The sequence below is a fragment of the Rhinoderma darwinii genome, chromosome 8, assembly GCF_050947455.1.
Source record: "Rhinoderma darwinii isolate aRhiDar2 chromosome 8, aRhiDar2.hap1, whole genome shotgun sequence".
In the NCBI taxonomy this organism is placed as follows: domain Eukaryota; kingdom Metazoa; phylum Chordata; class Amphibia; order Anura; family Rhinodermatidae; genus Rhinoderma; species Rhinoderma darwinii.
Window position 1 is genome coordinate 116,854,671 of NC_134694.1, and position 14,771 is coordinate 116,869,441.

General features: G+C 43.2%; 1 protein-coding gene across 1 annotated transcript; it reads right to left on the minus strand.

The window, feature by feature from the left end:
* Window positions 1-5,808: 5,808 nt before the first annotated feature.
* On the minus strand, window positions 5,809-11,399 carry LOC142658898 (protocadherin-20-like). Its single transcript, XM_075834518.1, has 2 exons — window positions 11,385-11,399; window positions 5,809-8,421 (listed from the first exon to the last, which is right to left on the minus strand). The coding sequence occupies exons 1-2, from the start codon at window positions 11,397-11,399 to the stop codon at window positions 5,809-5,811; spliced, it is 2,628 nt and encodes an 875-aa protein (XP_075690633.1).
* Between the last annotated feature and the right edge of the window lie 3,372 nt (window positions 11,400-14,771).

The window sequence follows — 14,771 nt, forward strand, 5'->3', positions numbered from 1 at the left end:
CAAATAATACCAGCATACAGTGCTTATGTAACACCACCATACAGTGCTCATATAATACCACCATACAGTGCTCATATAACACCACCATACAGTGCTTATATAATACCAGCATACAGTGCTCATATAATACCAGCATACAGTGCTCATATACCACCATATAGTGCTCATATAACACCACCATATAGTGCTCATATAACACCACCATACAGTGCTCATATAATACCAGCATAAAGTGCTCATATAATACCACCATACAGTGCTCATATAACACCACCATGCAGTGCTCATATAATACCAGCATACAGTGCTCATATAATACCATCATACAGTGACCAAATAATACCAGCATACAGTGCTTATATAACACCACCATACAGTGCTCATATAATACCACCATACAGTGCTCATATAGTACCACCATACAGTGCTCATATAACACCACCATACAGTGCTCATATTATACCGGCATACAGTACACATATAAAACCATAAAGTGCTCATATAATACCAGCATACAGTACTCATTTAACACCACCATACAGTGCTCATATAATACCACCATACAGTGCTCAAATAATACCACCATACAGTGCTCATATAATACCAGCATACAGTGCTCATATCATACCAACATACAGTGCTCATATAATACCAGCATACAGTACTCATTTAACACCACCATACAGTGCTCATATAATACCACCATACAGTGCTCAAATAATACCACCATACAGTGCTCATATAATACCACCATACAGTGCTCAAATAATACCACCATACAGTGCTCATATAACACCACCACACAGTGTTCATATAATACCAGCATAAAGTGCTCATATAATACCACCATACAGTGCTGAAATAATACTACCATACAGTGCTCATATAATACCATCATACAGTGACCATATAATTCCAGCATAAAGTGCTCATATAATACCAGCATACAGTGCTCATATAATACCAGCATACAGTGCTCATATATCACCATATAGTGCTCATATAAACACCACCATATAGTGCTCAAATAACACCACCATACAGTGCTCATATAATACCAGCATAAAGTGCTCATATAATACCACCATACAGTGCTCATATAATACCACCATACAGTGCTCATATAATACCACCATATAGTGCTCATATAACACCACCATACAGTGCTCATATAATACCAGCATACAGTGCTCATATAATACCATCATACAGTGACCAAATAATACCAGCATACAGTGCTTATATAACACCACCATACTGTGCTCATATAATACCACCATACAGTGCTCATATAGTACCACCATACAGTGCTCATATAACACCACCATACAGTGCTCATATTATACCAGCATACAGTACACATATAAAACCATACAGTGCTCATATAATACCAGCATACAGTACTCATATAACACCACCATACAGTGCTCATATAATATCAACATACAGTGCTCATATAATGCCAGCATACAGTGCTCATATAATACCAGCATACAGTGCTCATATAATACCAGCATACATTGCTCATATAATACCATCATACAGTGACCATATAATACCAGCATACAGTACTCATATAACACCACCATACAGTGCTCATATAATACCAGCATACAGTGTTCATATAATACTATCATACAGTGACCAAATAATACCAGCATACAGTGCTCATATAACACCACCAAACAGTGCTCATATAATACCACCATAAAGTGTTCATATAATACCACCATACAGTGCTCATATAATACCAGCATACAGTACTCATATAAAACCACCATACAGTGCTCATATAATACCACCATACAATGCTCAAATAATATCAACATACAGTGCTCAAATATTACCACCATACAGTGCTCAAATAATACCACCATACAGTGCTCAAATAATACCACCATACAGTGCTCATATAATGCTACCATATAGTGCTCATATAACACTACCATACAGTGCTCATATAATACCATCATACAGTGACCAAATAATACCCCCATACAGTGCTCATATAACACCACCATACAGTGCTCATATAATACCACCATACAGTGCTCATATAACACCACCATACAGTGCTCATATAATACCAATATACAGTGCTCATATAATGCCACCATACAGTGCTCATATAACACCACCATACAGTGCTCATATAACAGCTTCTTACGTTAAGTAATCTAGTAACACCACTATGCAATGTTTATCACTGCCATATTAATTTATGCCATTAATATTAAGATTTGTGGTCATTACAAGACTTGGGTGCCGGTCATCTGAGATACTCCCTTCAGTAGGGATGGCTGATTTTCTTTGTCTGACCGTTGGTAAGATTCAACACCCCTAAGTGTCCCCCTGTCTATTATTTTCCAATATTGAGAGCTATAAAACCAAAAAGATGATAATCTTTAAGGACCCCAATGCTATTTTATTTTCATCCGAGCTGAGCGTGCATGTGTGGAGGGGATCGGGAGGAATAGCTGGCAGCTATGTAGAGTGAATCTTTGATTATATCCATGGCAGGCATTTGTCTTCTGCAGAGACACACCGACTGCATAGATTGAGAACAAATAAATAGTGCTCCATAATGGCTTTTCTCTGGACAGGACAGATTTGTGGGTTTTTTATGAAATAAAGCTATTTATATATCCTATCCACCGAGAGATTCTTCCACAACTGGGGATTTGGCTAAATCTTCCACGCAAGTCCAGGAGCGCCTTCATCAGAGAGTGATCGTTTTTTCTAACATTTTGGAACCTATTCTCCACATTGACTCCCGCTGACTTCTCAGCGACCGGTGTTCACTCCGAGGGCCGGCAGACTGCCTAAGTACGGAGCTCTAAGGCTCCACATGCTTGATCATCGAGTTGTGCCGACTTCCTAGCACAACTCCAAAAGATGAGTGCATTTCTCACATACACACCCGTGCCGTCACTATCCACCCTGTATGTACGGTATCACCCCAGAGGAGCGCTCTGTGTCTGTTTTCTTTTTCCCCCATAACACTGATACTTAGAATGATTAATTCTCCATCAACATTTGACTTTGATTCATCTTGAAGAGCGTGTGATGTCTATCGAGGTGGGAAGATGAGTAACTGTCTCCTCTGAGTTCTCTCGGGGTAAACTTTTGCCAGACTGGCTCGCCGGGGGCTCTCTGATGGGCCCAGGTCTTGACATGATTACAGGGCCAAGCCCAAAAGTCCGGCATATGATAAACCCATCTGAGGTTGTCAATGGAGAGGGTCAATGCTGGGGTGATAAAAACATAACCAGGGTTTATGGTGAAATTAAAAGCGGACATGTTCTGAATATCTGGAGGATGGGTCCCTAGAATAACTGACCCTGAACCATGAGCAGGGAAAATGCAACCTGACTGAGCTATGCTTTCATAGATATCATATCTTGGGATGAGCGCCCGCAAAGCCCCATGTTATCTTATGTCTATGGACAGCTCAATCCCACAGAAATGATATTATCAAGGACAGAAAAGAAGGATTAGGAATTTTTCATTTAAAATAAACTTTTTGGTCACCCTGCTAACCCATGACTTAAAATTCTCCATAAATGAATGGGTTGTGAGAAGCGTCCACTTGGCCATCCATAGCACCTCCGATGGGCCCAGGCTCTAACACAATAATGTGCCCGAATACAACTGGTAGCGTTCTCCTGGCATCCATTTAACCCAGATTCTGCCATTGGGCTGCCAGATAGTGAGACGTGATATCCCGCCAGAGATCATGCTGCTCCAGCCGCCACTTGGCATTGTGCATGGTGGTCTTAGGCTTGCGTGCAGGTACCATGGAAACCTATTTCATGAATCTCTGAACGCACAGTTCTGGTGCTGATATCACTTCCGGAGGCAATGTGAGTGAGTGAGTGATACAACAGAGCGTAGGCGATATTTGCACGCCATGCAATTTAGCACTTGGCGGCCCCGCTTTGTGGTGGTCTACCGCTTCGTGGCTGAGCTGTTGTTACTCCGACACTTTTACTCAGAGGCGCAACTTGTAGCTCCTGAGACCTAATGCAGAATCAGTAACAGGTCCCACCAACTATCATACATCCTTTATAGTACTGGTCTCCTCATATGGGGAAGAGGGATCTTTTGGGCACACTCTGCACCTATATAGTTATGCACCTGCTTTCACTTTACAATAATAGCACTTGCAGGTGACCGGGGTAGATCTAGCAGGTCAGAAATTGTACAAACTTTCATGTGGCAAAAGGGGGCATCCAATGTAATGTCACTGTGCTCAGTACCATATACTAATAGTATAGGCTGTCAATAGAGATGACATGGCTGTGTGCTGGATTTTATGCACCTGTTTGCAATGGACGTGGCTGAAACACCTGAACTCAATAATTAGAATGGGTGTCCACATTCTTTTTGCCATATAGGGTACTTTCTATATTGTGGCCCCCTTGGATTTCCTCCAGGCCCCTTCAATGGGAATTCTGTTTCTTCTTTAATGAATCTTTAGATTTGGCTCATGAAAATCTGATCAACCATAATACAATTACCCAACAGATATGTCACACTTTACCGCTCAGTCCATAAGACTTTCCTATAACCTATGTAAAATACCATATATTATTACACACACACACACACACACACACACACACACACACACACACACACACACACACACACACACACACACACACACACACACTACAAGACCTTGTTTCAATTTCTCTACCTTCAGTTCAATTCTGCCTTAAACAGAACATCTAAGTAATTTGGGAAAGACTGGTTGCTAGGGACATACTGCCTAACAACAATTTTGAAAAGACTGTGGCTGTTAGGCAGTGTGTCCCTAGCAACCTACTATCAGACGTAGCCCAGCTGTTCAGCCGGATTGGCACTAAGCTGACCGATTGGCAATAGTCGAGCCAGGCCATTCCCTAACCCAGCCTACTGTATTAATCCGATTTTTATACAATTTAATAATGGCTCTAATAAAACTTTATTACTAAATACTGCACGCAATACAAGCGCTGGACATGAATGCACGTATGTTGGCTCGGTCATTTTATTGTGATCTTGTTAAAAATAATTGAATATTAGAACGCTTTAATACATAAAATGCAAAGAATATAGCCAAGGAGGTAATGCTCTGTGGTTACTGTCAAAATTGACAAATTGTTAGTCTGAGCCTCGTTCTTAGTTGTCATGATTTTCACAAACCTTCGAACATTTGAAGCCCAAAACATGAGAAATTTTAAGTCCCCTCTGTTACATCTGGGAGTACCTCCAACGTGACCAGAATTACCCTTTTTATGCTAATATGCATAGGCCACACCTCTTTTGTGGTTCCATTCGATGGACACTCCTGCGAACCACAGGACTATTTGGGGGGTATGCATGCAAAAGGATGAGGTTTTCACAAACAATGGACAGGGTAATCAAATTGACAAAACAGAAGAATGTCTATTTAAGAATGTAAATGATGGTTAATAGGACAATCCAGCCCTAGCAACCAGTTAAGCTTGAATGAAAAGATTGTGCAATAACAAATGCATAAATGTACAAAAACTCCTAAAAAATTAAATCACATTGTGAAATCAACGTTCAGTCAGGCCCTGGTATATCTTGAGGATGTTTCATCATTAGTTCGAGTTCCTCTCTCAGGTCAATTGACTGGTGGAAACATTTCAACTGAAGTTGATGTCCAGTCCATTTTGACCACCACTCGATACTGGGAAATGAAGTATACCCTAATATAGGGCATAAATAATGCGATTTATACAACAAATCAACATAACATTGCCACTATATGTATGTAGCTGTATCTTTCTTGAGGGCTTAATGGGGTGAGGGACATTCAGGAGATCCACAGTATTTCACTTCATCCCAGTCTTTTGCGCAATAATCAACATTTAACTGCAGAGGAATTTGTACGTCTGGACTTTGCTTTTGTTCTTTCTTTTTCATGTTTCTTCTCCTCGAACACAGAAATAGGAAGGAACCAGCCATGCAGCATATGACGGAGACAGACACTATAGCAAGGGCAACCGGGGCTGTCAATGACCAGGTGAATGGGGCCACGGTTTGCTGGTATTTTGGGCATGGCCCCAAAGTAATCACCTGGTTTTCCTGAGTCATAGATGTCTTACTCATCATGATTAAGGATTCCACATAACTCCTATTGCTTATGCTTTGATTAAGAAGAATGTTGACCCATACAATAGTTGAAAGTGCCTCAGGATAGCCTTGGTCGCTGGCTCTTACTAAGAGTTGATATAGACCACAATGATGACTACTGGTACTTTCTTTTAATATGATGTTACCTGTGTTGGTGTCAACCTTAAAGAGACTGGCAGTCGGACCAATCTCACTATACTCAGTATAAGTTATGACTCCATTCAAGCCTGCATCATAGTCGACTGCATGGACTTTGGTCACAGAAGAACCCTGTGAAGTATTGGGTGGAACCAGCACGTATGAAAAGTTTGACTCTGGAAGAACTATCAAAGGAGCATTATCATTCACGTCCAGTATAAACACAAGAACTTTGGCTCGCGAGGTCAATGGTGGACTTCCTTCGTCTGTAGCTTCAACCCAAAGCTCATACATCAATTCTTTTTCATAATCGAAGGGACCCTCAGACCTTAGTATTCTATCTTGGCCAATAGAAAACAATGAAGTGGTATTTAAAAGGTGCAGAGAAAAGTGACCGTTCAACCCAGTATCTACGTCTGTCCCATTTAAATAGCCAACCTCTCCTTGATGAGGAAGATCTTCAGGGACAAAGAATGTAAACTCATTTGAAGCAAAAGTCGGTGGGTTGTCATTTTGATCTAGGAGATTGATAACGATTACACAAGAATCATTCTTCGATGGTGAACCATGGTCCATTGCTACAATTTGTACAGTATAGGAAGATTTCATTTCTCTGTCCAAAGAAATAGATGCTTTAAAAATCCCAGTCGAACGGTCAATGGAGAACACATTGGGATCTCCATCTAGCAAGTAGTAACTTATATCTCCATTGGATCCACTATCTTCATCAGAAGCAGAAAGTTTCAGTAACATACCACCAGGAACATTATTTTCTTCAATTAATATTTCTTCACGGTGGTTTGAGAATTTGGGGGAATTGTCATTTACATCTTCAATCTGTATCTTAAGAGTTTCCGTATATGCAAATGATTCATCAATGGTGGAATTTCCAATTACTGTAATATCATACTGTTGTTTTAACTCGAAGTCCAATGGACTGGATGTCAATAGAAGATAAGTATCTGGAGAAGAATCAGAAATCTTTAAGAGGAAAGGAGAGGACTCATTTACGAAAAGGGGACGGCTGATGCTACCGTCCGGATCTGTAACGTCCAAGATGGCAATGATTGTTCCAGGTGGTAGATCTTCCCCGATGGAGATGCCTCCTTCGTTCTGGGATGCTATGAAACGAAGTTCCATCTTAGGTGTCTTTCTAATTTTTTCCAGCTCTATATTGACCGCAGCCACTGCTGGAAGACAACCGTGTCCAATGGCTAGCACAGACAGCTTGTACTGGGTTATTTCCTCTTGTAAAGGCGCCGATAGGGTCATTGACCCAGATGAACTATCTAGATTGAAAAGTTTTTTGATTAATTCTGGAACTCGAGCACTATAAAAATACTCAATCACACTATTCTCTCCATCATCTGCATCTACTGCTTGAAGCTGTACTACTTTGTCCCCCACAGATGCATTTCTAGGGAGCTTTACAGAGACATTGTTTGCCAGGAAGACAGGACAATTATCGTTAATGTCCATAATTTTTACAACAAGTGTAGCACTGCCAGACAATCGTGGCAATCCATTATCAAAGGCAATCAAACTCATCCTGTGCTCACTTTGTGATTCACGATCCAGAGGCCTGAGAACCAATAACGACAGGTATTCTGCATGTTGATCTAGAGTGAAGACATCATCCGGACAGATGAGTTGGTAGGATAGGTCTCCATTGTGCTCTATATCTACGTCTTTGGCTAAGTGGTCAATGATAAATTTTGTTCCAATATCCGTGTCCTCCGGAATGGAGATAGTGTAGGTCTGCTCTGCAAAATAGGGGGGATTGTCATTAATATCCAGGATAAAAACTTTCACTTTGGTAAATTCAGAATGTTCTTGAGATGAAATAAACACATCCAGTGTCATAGAACATTGGTCCACAGTATCTAATGGGCACAACGATTCTCTGTCGAGTTTATCCGATGTTGTATACAAGTTCCTACTTTGGGTATCGAGATGGAAATAGTTTGTGTGGGTTAAGAGCTTGTACTGCAGGGGTGTTGGTGATAGGAAACCAGTCCTTAAATTACCAACCAACGTATCTTCTTCTTGCTCTTCCTGGACGTGAAATATGATTTCTGTTGTAGCTCCAGGAAAGTTCAGGACTTGATAGATATTTGTAAGAAGAAGAAAATATTTCTGGAAAATAAAATGTGAACATTTGAATGATCTGGATTGTTATGTATCCACAATTGTCAAACCAATAATAACAAAAAAAATATAATAGTAAAGTAGAATTAATTTCTTATCATGTTTAAGAAGTTTGAGAAAATATTCCTTCAACATGTATCACACTTCTATCTTCTTATTTCTGGACTTGATGAAAATGACCACACAAATAGGTCAACAGCCGTGGTGCAGCTAGGGGTGGCTCAAGGGTATGTGCTATTGATGCTGGGTGTCAGGAAGGTGCCAACAAGCCACTTTTCCTTGGCCAAGGGGGTTGAGATACAAGACTAGGGCAGTGAACTGAATCTTTGTCTTGGGTGAAGAAAAGCCTAACTACAACTTTGTCAACAAATAATAGAAGTGAGTAGATGTCCAACGATTTCACGCAAACAATGTGATATTTGACCGATTGAGTTTTTGTTATGATGAATGTGAATTAATATAAAGTGAATTAAAATGAATGGAGGTGAATCCAACTATTTGGTGTCCTACCATAGTACCATAGTCTAAATGAGACGAACCAAGCAGAAGGTTGGACACTCTGGAGGAACATCAAGAGTCTAAACCAATGTGACAACACTTAATATAATGGTATACTACGTGTATTTTATTATTTATTATATATTATTTTTTATATTTACTTTCTTAATATGTTTGTAGGAAATCGGTCTTATTAAAGTGACACCAGGCATGAAATGGAGCACAATCCATTCCTTGTGTTAATACAGAAGTATCAAACCATGACCAAGCCATCCGGTCCCACCTATGTTATATAAATGAGTGAAAGAAGCATGAAGTTGGAAACGGGATGACACCACTGTCTCTTCCACGTCTCTTGTAGTATTTGTCCAGGTGGTGACGGAACAATTATCCATTGTAGACAGAAGTGTTGAATTTATAGTTTAGACTCTTAGAGACGAAAGTCGATCACTCAAAGAGTCTTGCCACCTGACATTTATGTCATATTCACGGGATATGCCATAAGTGTCCTATGTTGGGAACCCCTGTGGCCCTTGGTGAGGCAGCCACCAGTGCATCCAGGTGGAGCATGAAAGTAGAGGTGGTCACGCACATGGTCCACTTCTAAGGGAGGTACAAAAACAGCTGAGCATGGTTGCTTCGCTGTTTTCAGAACCCCCATATAGAACAGAATGGAGAGAGCCGTGCACACACATGACCCCCTTTCCATTACTTCTGGATATGTAAGTTAGCAGTTGTCTCATCAGCTGGGACTGGGATGGAGGACCCCAGTTCTCATCATGGGTGTGACCAACTCCGATTATTCTCTGCCCGGATGTGGTGGCCAGCAGCTGCCTCACTAGGCAGGAGTGGGGTTGGGAGACCTTCATTTTCGACAAACGTGTGACCTGCAACTATTGGGGTATGTTCAGACGGCTCATTTTCAGCTGTATTTCGGCCTGTAAACGCTCTGAAAAACGGCAAAAAATATGGAGGCTAAACGCCTCCAAACATCTGCCCACTGATTTCAATGGGAAAAACGGCGTTTCGTTCCCATAGGGCGTTTTTTTATGCGGCTGTTTGAAAAAAAAATGGTGCGTAAAAAAACACCCCCGTAAAAAAGAAGTGCATGTCACTTCTTGAGCCGTTTTTGGAGTCATTTTTCATTGTCTCAATAGAAAAACAGCTCCAAAAAAACACATTAAAAAAAACGCTTGGAGAATAAAAAACGTCTGAAGATCAGGGGTTGTTTTCCCTTGAAAACAGCTCCGTATTTTACAGCCGTTTTTGTTTGCTGTGTGAACATAGCCTTAGACATTTTTGGCATATAAGGAAGGAAGGAAGGAAGGAAGGAAGGAGGGAAGGAGGGAAGGAAGGAAAGAAAGAAAGAAAGGGAAGAAAGAAAGAATGAAAGAAAGAAAGAAAGAAAGAAAGAAAGAGAAAAAAAAGAAAGAAAGAGAGAAGGAAAGAAGGAAAGAAAGAGAAAAGGAAGGAAGGAAAGAAAGAGAAAGAAAGACTGACAGATAATTATGACTGGGTCATGTTATATTAGGGGTTTTTCTTTGTTTAGCGGCACCCCTGTTTACTCTTGGGCTGTCCTTCGTCTGTTCTTGAGTCTTATTGATGTTGTATCCTGACACTTGTAGTTCCTGAGCCTCAGGCGTCTTCCCATCCACTTAAAAGATCACAAACAACCTGTTCTTTCAAAATGTCGATGTGACTTATCATATATCAAAGTAAAGGGTCGGCCGTGTCTGTGGCCTGAAGGACGGATGAGACAATGACCTATGATACCGTGGCTTGTGCCTTCCTTCAGCACAGTTCTGGTTGTGACAGTTTCCTCATCCCGCAATGCACAGCTGATAATTTGCAGCACCAGAGGGGAAAATAGAAGTGAGGGGACCCCATAACAACATCTAAATAGGGGCCCCATTATGTGGTGTCAATGGAGAATTGGTGCCCCTGGCCATAAGAAAGAGAGGTTGAGAATGGGAGCCTCTGTCCATAAGAAAGTAAGGTTGAGGGTGGGAGCCCCTTTGTATGGGCCCTTTAGCAGTTGCAGGGGCTCCCTCTATATTGTGTACCCCTATTACTAGACCTCTAGACCCCACAAGCTTCCCAGTTTCTGACCCTTACCTCAAAAATTTAAATGGTCAAACAGTAATATCCTCTGCGGTCACCTGGCCAAATCTCCCTAATATCACATAATTTAGCACTGTGCTAAACACTATAGAAGCAGTAACTATACAGATGTAGCAGAGTTGTCATTTAAGCCTTTAGGTCTGCATTGTTTGTACATTGTTATAACGCCTCACTTCATTGGGATAATGCAAAATGTTTACTAGCAGTCCTATGTAATACAGTTTCGACATTGAGATGAGTCATGCCAAATAACAAACTCAGCTCTGCTTCATCCACACAGTGTGTGAGGGGTTGCCACTGCTGTTTAGAGAAGACTAGACTGTCATCCATACCTGTAAATAGCGCATGGTGTCATGGACGCACAGCTGTGGCGTGCAGCGCAGTGGAGGAGACCAGGTCGATTGCCTTTCGGAAGTTGTTCTGCATGTGAAACTTTCCTGCAGCCCTGTGCGCTTTTGGGTGGGGCCAGATCCAGCCCCGTTGTCATTGTACTCAGGATTCCCAATCCTTTGTAGCCCGGAGTCAATATACCAGTGAGGTATGTGTGCGTGGTTGGACCAAACAAAACACGACCTTCCAGCTGAATTCTTCCTAAACACAAAACCCGATATCCAAAAATAAAACGTCCTTACTGGACGGGGACAGAAAGTACGGAGATGTAATAGGAACCGGTTGTGTGATTGTATAATTACATGTTATGAAATAAGCGGTCATGGATCCGTGAGTGTAAGGTGTCCCGTATTCAGTCCTAGGTGATTGCATAAACTATACATACAAATGATAGCATTCCATTTAACCCTATGTTACACTTAAAGGTTTTATCCACCTTTATTAGATGGGACCTCCAGTGATCAGCTGTGATCTTTGGGGGAACCTGGCAGCAAGTGTGCAATTTCCTTGCAGCGCCACCACATGTCAAATAAAGCATTACACTGTGCCTATTGCAATCAATGTGTAATGCATAGAGGTGATGGGACCTCCAGATGCACCTAGTAGCCAATCTGCTTTAGGTAATGGATGAGGGTCCTAAATGGGAGACCCCATCTATAACGGTACCTGAAAATTGATTTTCTATCCAGATCAATTTCCCACAGAAGTTTTTAATGACATCTCAATAGCTCATATCACTGACAGGTGGGGGGTTCCAGTAACGGGACCATAACCAAGACCAAGACCAGTTTTAGTTCAGGCCACCCAATGGAGATCTATCTCATATTTGAAACTGCTTACCAACAGTACATTGGGCCAACACCCCTGAGATCTGATGAATTGAAGTTACAGGTCCCAATCCTGAGGCAGCACTACTTAGAGATCCTGATCAGTGGCGTAGCTATAGGGGTCGCAACGGTCGCAGTTGCGACCGGGCTGCTGAATTTGGGGGGCCCACAGGGCCAACATTGCCACACCGCGCTGACCGAGCTGGTTCCGCTTCCGACTGTATCTGTTTCCTCAGGACGACGCAGTTACAGTTCAGTTAAATTCTGCAGCATTCACTGTGCCGCGAGCGGCTTGGCGCAGGCAGGCACGATGTAGTGACGTTACTTCATTGCGCCTGTCTGCGCCGAGTCACTCACAGCACAGACCGGAGGAGAAGGATCCTCCACACGTCGTGGTAACGGGGATAGGTAAGTAATTATGTCATTATTTTTCTATTAGGTACATATGGGGGCATTATACTGGGTATGGGAGGGGGGCTCATATGGTAGCTGCTGAGGGGGCATTATACTGTGAGGGCAGCTATGGGTGGCATTATACTGTAGGGGCAGCTATGGGTGGCATTATACTGTAGGGGCAGCTATGGGTGGCATTATACTGTAGGGGCAGCTATGGGTGGCATTATACTGTGGGGGCAGCTATGGGTGGCATTATACTGTAGGGGCAGCTATGGGTGGCATTATACTGTGGGGGCAGCTATGGGTGGCATTATACTGTGGGGGCAGCTATGGGTGGCATTATACTGTGGGGGCAGCTATGGGTGGCATTATACTGTAGGGGCAGCTATGGGTGGCATTATACTGTGGGGGCAGCTATGGGTGGCATTATACTGTGGGGGCAGCTATGGGTTGCATTATACTGTGGGGGCAGCTATGGGTGGCATTATACTGTGGGGGCAGCTATGGGTGGCATTATACTGTGGGGGCAGCTATGGGTGGCATTATACTGTGGGGGCAGCTATGGGTGGCATTATACTGTAGGGGCAGCTATGGGTGGCATTATACTGTAGGGGCAGCTATGGGGGGCATTGTACTGTATGTGGCGCTATGGATGGCATTATACTGTGGGGGCAGCTATGGGTGGCATTATACTGTAGGGGCAGCTATGGGTGGCATTATACTGTGGGGGCAGCTATGGGTGGCATTATACTGTGGGGGCAGCTATGGGTGGCATTATACTGTGGGGGCAGCTATGGGTGGCATTATACTGTAGGGGCAGCTATGGGGGCATTGTACTGTATGTGGCGCTATGGATGGCATTATACTGTGGGGGCAGCTATGGGTGGCATTATACTGTGGGGGCAGCTATGGGTGGCATTATACTGTAGGGGCAGCTATGGGGGCATTGTACTGTATGTGGCGCTATGGATGGCATTATACTGTGGGGGCAGCTATGGGTGCCATTATACTGTGGGGGCAGCTATGGGTGGCATTATACTGTAGGGGCAGCTATGGGTGGCATTATACTGTAGGGGCAGCTATGGGTGGCATTATACTGTAGGGGCAGCTATGGGTGGCATTATACTGTGGGGGCAGCTATGGGTGGCATTATACTGTAGGGGCAGCTATGAGTGGCATTATACTGTAGGGGCAGCTATGGGGGCATTGTACTGTATGTGGCGCTATGGATGGCATTATACTGTGGGGGCAGCTATGGGTGGCATTATACTGTAGGGGCAGCTATGGGTGGCATTATACTGTGGGGGCAGCTATGGGGGGCATTGTACTGTAGGGGCAGCTATGGGGGCATTATACTGTGGGGGCAGCTATGGGGGCATTATACTGTATGTGGCAGCTATGGGGGCATTATACTGTGGGGGAAGCTATGGGTGGCATTATACTGTGGGGGCAGCTATGGGGGGCATTGTACTGTAGGGGCAGCTATGGGGGCATTATACTGTGGGGGCAGCTATGGGGGCATTATACTGTATGTGGCAGCTATGGGGGCATTATACTGTGGGGGAAGCTATGGGGGCATTATACTGTATGTGGCAGCTATGGGTGAATTATACTGTGGGGGCAGTCGGGCAAGGCAGCTGGGCATAGGCGTGGGAGGGGTAGGGGGGCTCAAGCTGAATTCTTGCGCCAGGGCCCATGAGCCTGTAGCTTCACCCCTGATCCTTCTGAATTCTGTCAGGTGCAGAGTTGGTGGATCCACATCATCACCCTATAATGCTGGACACATATAAGACAGTAACTGGCGCCGGGTTTTTCTGACGGTGGAGGTTCAGTCCTGATACATGGACTGGGACCTCAGCGACGAGAGCGCACGATGCCCTGGTATATCATTCCTGTGACTTTAATGACCTCCGTTGACTGGTGAACTTTTGGATTTGGGTGGAAATGCTTGTCGATGGCAGCTGAATGCCCTGTCGAGAATTATTTTTAGTATTGTTATTATCTCAGCTGGTAACGTCTGATTCAGTCACAGTCATTGCCCTGCAGAATGACAATTGAGATTAGCAGCTATTGGCGCCGGGCGTTTCAGGGTGTTACTAAGAGTCA